The sequence below is a fragment of the Oryzias latipes genome, chromosome 8, assembly GCF_053564925.1.
Source record: "Oryzias latipes strain Hd-rR chromosome 8, Olatipes_Hd-rR_3.1".
NCBI classification, from domain to species: Eukaryota; Metazoa; Chordata; class Actinopteri; order Beloniformes; family Adrianichthyidae; genus Oryzias; species Oryzias latipes.
Genome location: NC_136244.1, coordinates 4450100 through 4460651, shown reverse-complemented (window position 1 = coordinate 4460651; position 10552 = coordinate 4450100). Strand labels below are relative to the sequence as shown.

General features: G+C 41.4%; 1 protein-coding gene across 2 annotated transcripts; it reads left to right on the top strand.

Annotated features, from left to right (window-relative positions):
- Positions 1 to 6339: 6339 nt before the first annotated feature.
- LOC101159442 (uncharacterized) lies at positions 6340 to 9792 on the top strand. 2 transcript variants are annotated; one of them, XM_078951225.1, is made up of 6 exons: positions 6340 to 7067; positions 7177 to 7433; positions 7501 to 7652; positions 8984 to 9118; positions 9196 to 9361; positions 9431 to 9792. In XM_078951225.1, exons 2-6 carry the CDS (start codon positions 7199 to 7201, stop codon positions 9628 to 9630), a joined length of 888 nt encoding a protein of 295 aa, XP_078807351.1. In that variant the 5' UTR covers positions 6340 to 7067; positions 7177 to 7198; the 3' UTR covers positions 9631 to 9792. The 2 variants fall into 2 exon arrangements, with proteins under 2 accessions (XP_078807351.1, XP_023813809.1); XM_023958041.2 differs by having other exon boundaries at positions 6340 to 7433.
- Positions 9793 to 10552: the final 760 nt, after the last annotated feature.

Here is a 10552-nt window from a genome sequence, read left to right as displayed (position 1 = left end):
TGAATCTGCAATGTTTTCAATCTGACAGCATTTGATTGAAAAGCGTGGGCAGATGTGATGAAGATGTAACAGAAAGAAAATTACCTCAGCAAAGTACCTGTTTCCTGTTCAGTGGGTGGCAAAGGCATTTTCGAGTGTTGTGGCTTCACCTTTGCTCACGACTGCGTAATATATTTTGATATTGTTTGCTGGTAGACTTTGCAGTTTCCACAGCTAAAACAGCTTTAGATTTAAACTTGTGACGACTCAGTTCTCTGTGCGAACAGCTGGTTTTTGCAAAACTTTTCAGTATTGTTGTTTAAAATACCAGGAAAACGAAGGTCCTGCACTGAGGTTAACCTTTACTCTTTGCTTACCAAATCAAAAAGAAGTTTAAAGGTTCACGGTAAACGAGAGTGTATTAAGTGGGTGGGGATAAACTGGGGACTTAGAAGAAGTTGCTGATCGTGGGAAAGTGGCATCACACTTTTTTCTTTAAGTTTTATAGCTGAAACCATGGCGGGCCACCAGCCGCACAGATAAACTCCATCGAGCAGAGACTGCGGTCTGACGCTGAAGCTGCCTGATAATGTGTTGCTGTTCCTGCTGTGATCAACACTAAATATTTGGGGTTTGCAGAAGATACAGTCAAATTTGCCTGTGCAAAGAAACTGAACCAGGCAAAGCGTTTCTGGTTTTCCACCTTTTTTTTGTTCAACATGTTTGAGCTTTGTACACAAAACAATCAATTTTTGAACGCCTAAAAGAAACACTAAATACCATAAATTGAACATTGGATATTAAATTTTAAATCAAAAATATAATACCATGCTTAAAATTCAACAACTTTTCCCCATGGAAGTTTTTTTTTGGTCATTAATAAAACGTATACAATTTTGTTCGTGTGTAGAAAGTCAAACAAAATCAATTTTCACCAGCAGTCCTTTATTTTACCCCAATGTTATACACATTCCCAATGAAATCTGATTTTCATACACTCTTATTAGTGCACATTAATGCAGCAATTAAAAATAAACATGTTATATCTGGTTTCACTACAGTTTGTGACTATTTTAGCATTCTTCCAAATAGAACATTGTGGTCTGTTAATACAAGAAAAGATTAACAACCAATAGCGATTTAAAAAAGTAAATTACTTTAATCTTTACTTACAGTTCTGAACTCTGAACTTTGTCTGGAGATCACACGAAATTGGTCATGAATGTGTAATGTGAACTGTCACTTGGTTGGATTATTGTTGACATAAGTTCCTTACCCGTAAACTCAGATTTGCTTGCAGTTGGATCTTCTCAAGGTTTTCTCGCATTTCTTGCAGTTTATTGGAAAGTGCATCACGCCCACACCCTACACCAGTGACAATTTCAGGAGAAAACTTTTCACACTAATTTTTCAAACCTTGTTCCACAATAGGTGCTGCACACCTCACAAAGAAAAGGCCCTACATGGGGGCGGCTGTCGTGCAGAGGTAGAGCGGCCCACCTCTGTATGGAAGATCGCAGGTTCAGATTCTGCCCTGGCTGCCCATGCGTTGAAGTGTCATTGGGCAAGAGGCTGAACCCCACATTGCTGCTGTTGGTTAAAAGTTGGCGCCAGTGCTCGCCATTGGAGCCTTGTGTGTGAATGGGTGAATGGGCCTGTGACTGTAAAGCAATTTGGGTCACTTTGGGTAGAAAACCACTATATAACTAAACTCCAATTACCATTTACATGGTTTACATGGTGGAGTTTGTATGCTGTCCCCATGCACGCATGGGCAAAGGTGGGATAGGTTCCAGCAACCCCCATCATCTTGTTCGCAACAAAGTGATTATAGAAATGAATAGATGTTCACAAAACTTAGCCCTTTGAAACTAAGCAAGGACATTTAGAACATCTGCTGAGATTTGCTATGTTCATGAAAAAGTGGCTGTTTTAGCAACAGAGGGAACATTTGTGTGCACTTCAGGAACCAGGTTGGAATGTTTGATTTTTCCCTAATTAAAATGGTAAACGGCATTTAGAGCAATGTGGGGTTCAGTGTCTTGCCCAAGGGCACATAGGCAGGCAGGGCGAGAACCAAACCAGGGAACTTTGGATCAGAGGTTGACCGTTTTACCTCTGCACCACAGCTTTTTCAGATGTCATGTGAACCGTTGCTTAAAGGGAATTTCCTTCAAAGTTTCTTTGAGAGAAATCTGGTTACTCTGGTTGCGTGTATCAATGGCTGCATCATCACCTTGTTCATATTTTGCGATTAGAAACAGTTTTTCCCTGATTTTGCCATCCTGTCTTTTAATCTTTACAAAACATTCAAGGCATGGAAGATCAACACCTGTTTCTGTATTGTTTATTCATGCACTGATCACAGAAAGGCTGCTACCTTTCTTACACGTGCTGTACGTGTCCCACAGTCTGGTTCTGACATTCAACAGAGCGATTTTAAATGTCTAAAACAAAAGGAAACTGAACTTCAAACTGCACTCTAACATCTCTCTTTCCACACTCTTCGTTCAGGTTTCGGGTTCCTAGAAAGGCCCACCAAAGCCACGAGCCCGTCTCAGTTCCCTGCCGTCTTCACGCCCGCTCTCCCCAACAGCCCCTGGGAGAGGGTTTTGAGCCCCCCACCACACCGACCACAAAGCTCCGACATGCCTGTCTTCGTGCACAACGAGGGGAGCTCAGCTCCACTTCCCCCCTGCTTAGACAATGAACAAAGCAAGAAGCTCTTGTAAAAATAGCCCCCTTGATGCAGCCAAGAACTTTATTCTACTCGCACACAGATTGAAGCTTCATCCCCTGAATATGATCAGAAAACATTTGAGTGGAAAATCCCTTTGAGACGACGGTCCTTTTTTGTGGTTTGAGTGTTTTCTTTGCACACAGCAGAAACAACAGTTCACACTAATGACACCGTTGTTGTCTTTTTGTAATGGATGCCAGTTTCAGTGTGAGATTGAAAGAGAGGTTATCTAGAGTTTAGGAGTCTTGAAACAGCTGAAACTTTGTCTCTGAGTGGACTTAAAAGGGTTAGTTGTCGCCTCTACTGCTCCCACTTTCAGTCATGAGCTCATAAGCTGGTACAGGGCACACACTAGAATGAACTCTGCAGGGAGTCACCACCAAATGGAGCCCAGAAAACCAACTGAAGAAACACAAAATGTATGGCAAATTGGAAAAATTGTGTGCATTTCGATTTATTTGCAATATTAATCTGCTTTGCAATGTGGAGTGTCATTCTCTTTTAGGGAATTTTATAGTTGCTAGATTTTTGGGGTGCATGTTTACCTAGCAATCCTGAGTTACATGTTTCCTTTTTACCATCAAAACTATCATTCACATAAACACTTCCTGGAGGTATTTGAGTAAGAAATGTAAGAGCTTCTATGCTTTGGACTTGTTGGTGCAAAACTCTGCACAGATTATTTGGATTAAGATTTAGTAGATTTAAATTGACAATTCCAATTTGCTCAGCCAATCATGACAGAGAGTGTTATATTTGGACCTAAACTTCTGTCTCCTGACCCAGTTTGCCTGCCGCCTGCCCCGACTCTCACCTGGATTCTGAACCCTGTATCTCCTCTGACGATCTTATGCCTGTTATTGACTTCTGCCTGCCTGCCTGACCCTAATTTAGCTTTGTGGACTTTTGGCTGAGCTAATAAACCTGCTGCATTTGGATTCCATTCCATTCCATTGACGTGTTCTCCCTCCCATGACAAAGGTGGATAAAGGTGGAAAGATTTCATGTAATCCATGGACACCAGTGAAGATAACAAATCATTGAAGAAAAAAGGTTCAGAGCACTGTCTAGTGGGTCTAGATGACCCAACTCCCAACGTTAAAGTGCCTAGGATAACACAAGGGTTAAAAAAACAACAAATTGGGCTCACGCAAAGCATCAATATGTGACGCAGAAGGGGTGTGAACGTGTTGGTTAAAAACAACAAGTGGGTCTTCCCAGATAAGACTTGCAACTTCAGCAGTCATCTGACCTTGGGCTACACGGTGGTGGAGTGGTTAGCACCCTCATCTCACAGTGAGGAGGCCCTGGTTTGAATCTCAGCTGGGTCCTTCCTGAGGAGTCCTCTCTGTGTGTGTGTAGGTTTGCACTCAGGCTTTCTTCCACAGTCCACTGACATGCATTGTTGATCACTCAATCTTGTTCCTGTAGGTCTAAATATGAGTCTGTGTGGTTGTGCGGCCGTGCATTTGAATGGTGACTCATCCAGGTTGTTTCCTGCCTTCTCTCAACAGGGGCTGGGATAGGCTCCAGCAACCCTCTGACCCTAAATGAGATTGAGCGGGTTTAGAAAATGGTTAGTTTGATCTGACCCCATTGTTCCATCTAACCCACTCAAATCCTTGAGTTTACATATTTTTTCCTCTCTGTCACTAACACATTTAGGGACCTGTTGTCTGATGTATCCATCCAACAGCCAATCTCTTTCAATCATATAGTACTCAGATGTACCCAATCACATAAAAACTGACTGTTGGATGAAAGTCCCACTAAATGTAGATTCAGGGATTAGAAATCCAGAAAAATGAAAAATAAACAAAGCATGAAGCTCAGTGGTTAATATGAAAAACTGCCCACATTGCATCTTAGTGCAAACATATTTCTTTAAACCTCATCTTTTAGTGTTTTTACTACCTCTACTTTATGCATTTAGGTGAAAGCAGCAGAGAAACGGACTACAGGAGGAACTCCATATTGAATGTTTAACCCTTGAGCGTTCAGTGCACTGTCTAGTGGGTCTAGATGACCCAACTCCCAATGTTAAAGTGCCTAGGTTAGCACAAGGGTTACACCACAAATAGAGAAAATAGTCCCGAAATGTAATCAGCAAGTTTAAAAGTTTAACACTGAAATTCAAGCTCAGCAGCGGTTCATGTCGAAAATCCTTAACATTTACAGTGTTTATTACTCCCCTTCACAAAATCAGTGTTGAGAAAAAGGAACTGCCGCCTGTCACCAGAGAAGGGGAAAAAAACAAGCATTTTGAAAAGTGCAAATTAGCAAGTATTGAGAAGCTGCAGCATCATTTGTGCTGCAGCTTTCTGCATCACCTTGATGCGGCACATAAAGGTGATGATTTGCACAGATTCTTATCTGTGTTTCCAATCATTGTATGTCCTCTGACAAAAACCCAGAATGCATTCAAATTACAAAAAAAGAAATACAGTTTGTTTCTGATGAAAAAAATAGTCAAGCTCTCTTTCATTGATTCATGAGGCGCAGAGAGAACATATTTTGTAGCCGCTTTGCCATCAAAGTGTGAGTTAAAAAGATCTATGTTTTTCTTGAAGGCGTTTCAAAAACGAAAGCTCACTGACAGTTGCCAGACCGATCCAAACACTTCTCTGTCCTTGCTTTGAGGCCAACAGCTCAGAAATCTCCAAATCACTGCATAGATCACCTTAGTTTCATTCAGCCAAGCTGTAAACACACCTAGAAGAGTTTGTTCTAAGCAAAACCCCAAAAACCCACTAAAAAAAAAAAAAATTACCCAGAAAACACTAAGAATTTATTTTATAAACAAAAAAATTAAATAAAAGTAAAGAAAAACGATAGCTGTAATATTAATGACAGACATTTCAAATTAAAATAAAGTGGGAATTTAAAAAGTGAAAAAGCGTTGAAAAAATACATTTCAAAACAAAGTTTGGCATAACAATAAAATAGTTAAAAAATTGATTTAACCACTAACCCCTGCACAGTGGTGCTGTGGTCAGCGCCCTCTCCTCACAGCAAGAAGGCCCTGGGTCAAATCTTGTTGGGACTGTGGCATTTCCAAAACATCACAAGTTAATTGGTGACTTTAAAATGTTTTTGTCTGCCCTGCAACAGACTTGGGGTGGACCCCACCTTCACCCAACAGTAGCTGGAAAAGGCCCCCAAGGAAACCGAAAGGGATACAGTGAAAATGGATGGACAAAAAACATTTCAGGGAAAATCACTGTAATAACAAAAGACAGACAGCTAATTAAAGTAATAATTACCAGAAGAAATCTTTAAATTTGCACGTTTTATTCAGCATTTGTTAATTTTAAATCTATTCATTGAGGTTTTCGCGATGACCAATATGAAAGTAAATAAAAAAAAAACACTGATGCTTAAAGTCAGTGTGAGCTCACATCAGCTGAACATTTGGGTGATGGAGGGGAAGCTGAATAGACCTAACCAAGAAAATTACTCACACGTCGAGGGGGCTGAAACATACTCAAATATAAAGAAGGTTATTTCCACAACCCATAATACTCACAGATATCCCACCTTAACATTAAAGGTTCTAATGTTCTCGTGAGAACACTGACAGCATCATGTTTCCTATCATAACTCAGCTGCCACCCACACTGAGGTGTTCGCTGCGTGGCGGGTCATGACAATTCTCCCTCTGTTGGGCTTTGACAAACATCGGTCAAACAGCAGTTGGTAGGAAGATTTCTGTAAACTTTATTAATAGATCAACTGAGGTAAAAGTGATCCAAAACCTCTTTTTTAAATGGACATTTCTTGTATTTGGATGCTGTGAGTGTGCTGGACAGTTCTCAAGTGAATCAAGGCTCGGCAGCCTTTCAAAATCAAGTCAAATCTTTGCATCATGCCCTCCGTTTATGGGTGTGGAAGAGAGAGATGAGAATGTTGCCCCCCGATGAGGACTCAGTCGACTTTCAGCTGCCAGATCAGAGGTAAGATCGACCGTCTGTCTCAGAGCTGCTTGGAGTAAAAATCAAATTGTATTTCAAAGTTTTTTAAAGTTTGGTATAATTTTTGCAACCGTTTCATGTGGATTTTCTAAAATCTTCTGAGAGATTTTTTCGACCAAATTTTGTGAATTTAAATGTTTTTGGTATAAAATGAAAAATCTACATGTTTTTAAAATGAAAAATTGTGGTAACATTGATCATCTAAATGTGAAATAACACCTTTTGGTCAAACACAACGGTTTGTGTTTCAAGTGAAGCATTCAAAGCAGCAGTTTGGAAGCAGGGTAATCCTCTGAGAAAGCCTGTGCAGGTGGCAGGCTCTGTGTCTGAAGGAAACCTCAAGCGTTTGGCATCTTAACTGTAAGAGGCACCAACAGGTGTGTGAGGCTCCCAACGTCACATGAAAGCGCTGACTTTTAAGGTTCCTGCAGATTTACAGAGCTGCATTTACTCCCCAATCCCCCCCCCTTCACCTTCTCTGAGCAGCTTCATCGGACATCTTTGGGCCATGCCGCGCTCTTTTCTCGTCAAGACCAAAAGGAGTCATCTGCAGGGCTTTCCTAAGGCCTGCTTCAAACAGAAGTCCCCATCTGAGAAGGATGCTGGGAAGCATGTGATGGGCCAGGAGGGCAGGCATCACGGAGAGGCTGGACAGACTTTACCCCCGTTGTGGGGGGTCAGGGAGCTTCTGACTGCACCTTGCTTGGCGTATTGGGCCCCAACTGATCCACCTTCATCTCCCGGTATGACAGATCTAGATGAGAAGAGTGCATAGAAATGCATTTTGAATGTCTTTTTGTTTGAAAAAAGAAAAAAGAGAAGCGCTGGATGCACAGTGGAGGTCAGACAGACACAGATCTGACAGAGAACGGGAACTGGAGAGGCTGGTCTTCATGCTGCTCAACCACACGTCCCACACTGACCTGAAGGCCCCCGTCAGGGAGTGTCCACTCTGTGAGAAGGTAGGCCGACCTTTCAAGTCTTCATCCACCCTCACAATTTAAAACACATACGGGAGTTTAGACATGAGGACAGGAGCAGAGGGGACACTCACTCTTCTTATTCTTGTTTTGGGGCCACATTGAAAAATTTTGGGCCACTTTGGAAAATTTCCACTTCTGCTCTGTCAGTTTAACTACAGTTTCTATTTAATTCCATTCAATTTACAGCAAAAAAATAAAGAAAACCTGTTAAACTTAATGCTATAAGGACAGATCTAAAGGAACGACCTTGGGAGGATTTCAGGCAGGCAGCTCAGCAGTGTGTTTACCTGTTTACACCTGTTTACTTGTTCAGACCAACTCACCTGTTCCGTGACCTACTTAAAGTACCAGGTGTGTGCTCTGCGCCATCGGTCATCCATTCGCGCGAGCGCTGAGTTTGTCGCCCTGGCTTCCAGCAGCAGCAAACCCGTTCGGTTAGTTTTATACCCAAAGTTTTCAATGGAGATCTTGCTTTATTGTATCTGAACGGAGCCTTATGCCAGACTTAAATCCGGAAAATAAAGCATTTTCTACTGCAAGAGTTGCCTGACTGAAATGTTGGAATAAAATTTGTTTGACTTCAATGCGACTCAGGTTTTGTTCCTGTGAACTTCAGCTGAATTTAAAGATTTTAAAAGCAAACACAAAAAAACATGTTCTTTTTTGACACTCTGCTGGTAGAGGGGGTTAAGTCGGTTGATTTTAGCTCTAAAACCTCAACAAAATGCAAACTGTCGAATAACAAGCTAAAAGTAGTAAATGGAAGGCAATTTTCAGACTGACAAGTTCTCATATTTTTACTTTGTCCATATTAAAACAATGAGCTAGAAATGTTTTTTCTCTCTTGCTTGATTTTATTTCTTATTATTTTTAAAAATGCAGTTAATTGAAATGGTTACACATTTATACCTTAAAAAATTGAGGTGACACGAAAGCAAAAGAAGCTCCTAAATTTACAGGGTTTTGAGCAAACCTCTACATATGATTGACAGATTTACATAAAAACGTGCAGTGAGAGCTGCCCCTTTTTTAAACATGCCAATGTGGCAATTAATTTAAAGATAGATCTAAATTCCTAAAATCCATTTTTGTATTTGTAATCTTGTAAACAAATCATTTTATTGTATAGAATTTTTTTTCATAATTTCTAATGTAAATGTAATTTTATTATTTTTAGAACATTACTAATCCATTATATATAATAATATATTACATGACATATTATTATTGTTTCTAAATGTTAATGCAAAAAATTTAAATTAATGATTGGTTGCCATTGGCAACCCATGATGACTGCTCTCCTTCCTCAGTCTCTTTCAGGAGGTGCTCTGCAGGAGGATCTGTGCAGCAGGCTCTCTGTCCCGTTGACCCGATCTCTTTCCACTGCAGATGTGACTTGTTTGCCTTTTGGCTATGGAGCACTGACAAGCTGTGGAAAAACTAAGGTGAGTGATATAAATGTGACATATGAACCGTGTTGCCATAACAACCATCCTCCACATAAAGCTCTGTTTATGTCCAGGAGCGTAGCTTCGGCTGCAAGGTGTGCGGTAAGGTGTTCAAGCGCTCGTCCACCCTGTCCACCCACCTCCTCATCCACTCGGACACCAGACCCTACCCCTGCCAGTACTGCGGCAAACGCTTCCACCAGAAGTCAGACATGAAGAAGCACACCTTCATCCACACAGGTGAGAGGATGCCGCAGTAAAACGATCCGCAGAGAACCCGAATCCTGACCCGCCTTCTCTCCTGCTCAGGTGAGAAGCCGCACGTGTGCAAAGTGTGCGGCAAAGGCTTCAGTCAGAGCTCCAACCTCATCACCCACAGCAGAAAGCACGGCAGCTACAGGCCGTTCAGCTGCTCCCGCTGTCAGCACAGCTTCCAGCGCAGGATTGAACTGCAGCGCCACCAAGAGACACAGTGCGGTTTGGGAGACGCGTACCCTCAAAGTTCATGAGTGCAGGGAGGACTCCGTGCAGCAGGAAGAACCCACATCTGTACATAACTCTAAGACATAAATGTAAACTAATACGCTTTAATACATGTAGAAAGAAATGCACATTTACAAAAATAAAGCTGGTCTGTTGTGATCTGCCCAACAACAGGGATATGAAAGACACTTTTAAACAATATTTTGTTACTGTTACTGTCAAAAAGTTATTCTTTACCTTCCATTTTTATTGTCCCAACGTCTACCTTGCTTTTGAGTAACTTTTCTTTTAAAAAAACTGCAGTTTTAAGTGACTCGTGTACTGAACAGTATGTTGCAGTTGAATGAGGGATGATGTGGTGAGAAAACAAGTGCTGACAGGAAGGTTTGTTTATGGTAGAGTGAGACACAACCTGACACCTATGTGGCTATGATAGATTAAAAAAAAAAGGATTAAGGCCGCGAGCGGCGTTGTATGGCCTGCAGGTGCTACTTGCCCCTCTTTGACCTGCCCTAATGGCTGAGCGGCTGCTGCACACCCTTCACTTTCCCCTTCTGCCCCTGCCACCCCTGGTTGGTTAGAGCTCCATAGTAACCATTATATGTTTTGGTTGCCTGGGGGTGACAGACAGGTTTATATCATTTTTTCTTAAGAAATAGCAAAAGTAAACGTTCAGATTTCCTTGGCAACGGAGGTTGTTTGTCAATCACCTCCTCATTCCTAATATAGTCAAATCGTATGTCATATCATTCCATTCAGCTTAAGGCAGGAATTCACGTGTTCAATTTTCGCAATATTCCGGTTAAAAAATGTGCGAGCAGCAACAGGGAATTGCCACTTTAGTGAGCTTGACTCACTTGCGCCGTTTAAAATCTAAAAACCAACATTTTTTCCCCCCAAGAAGTTTTTCAACAATGCTCAAGGCGTTAGGAGGCGATACATTTATAA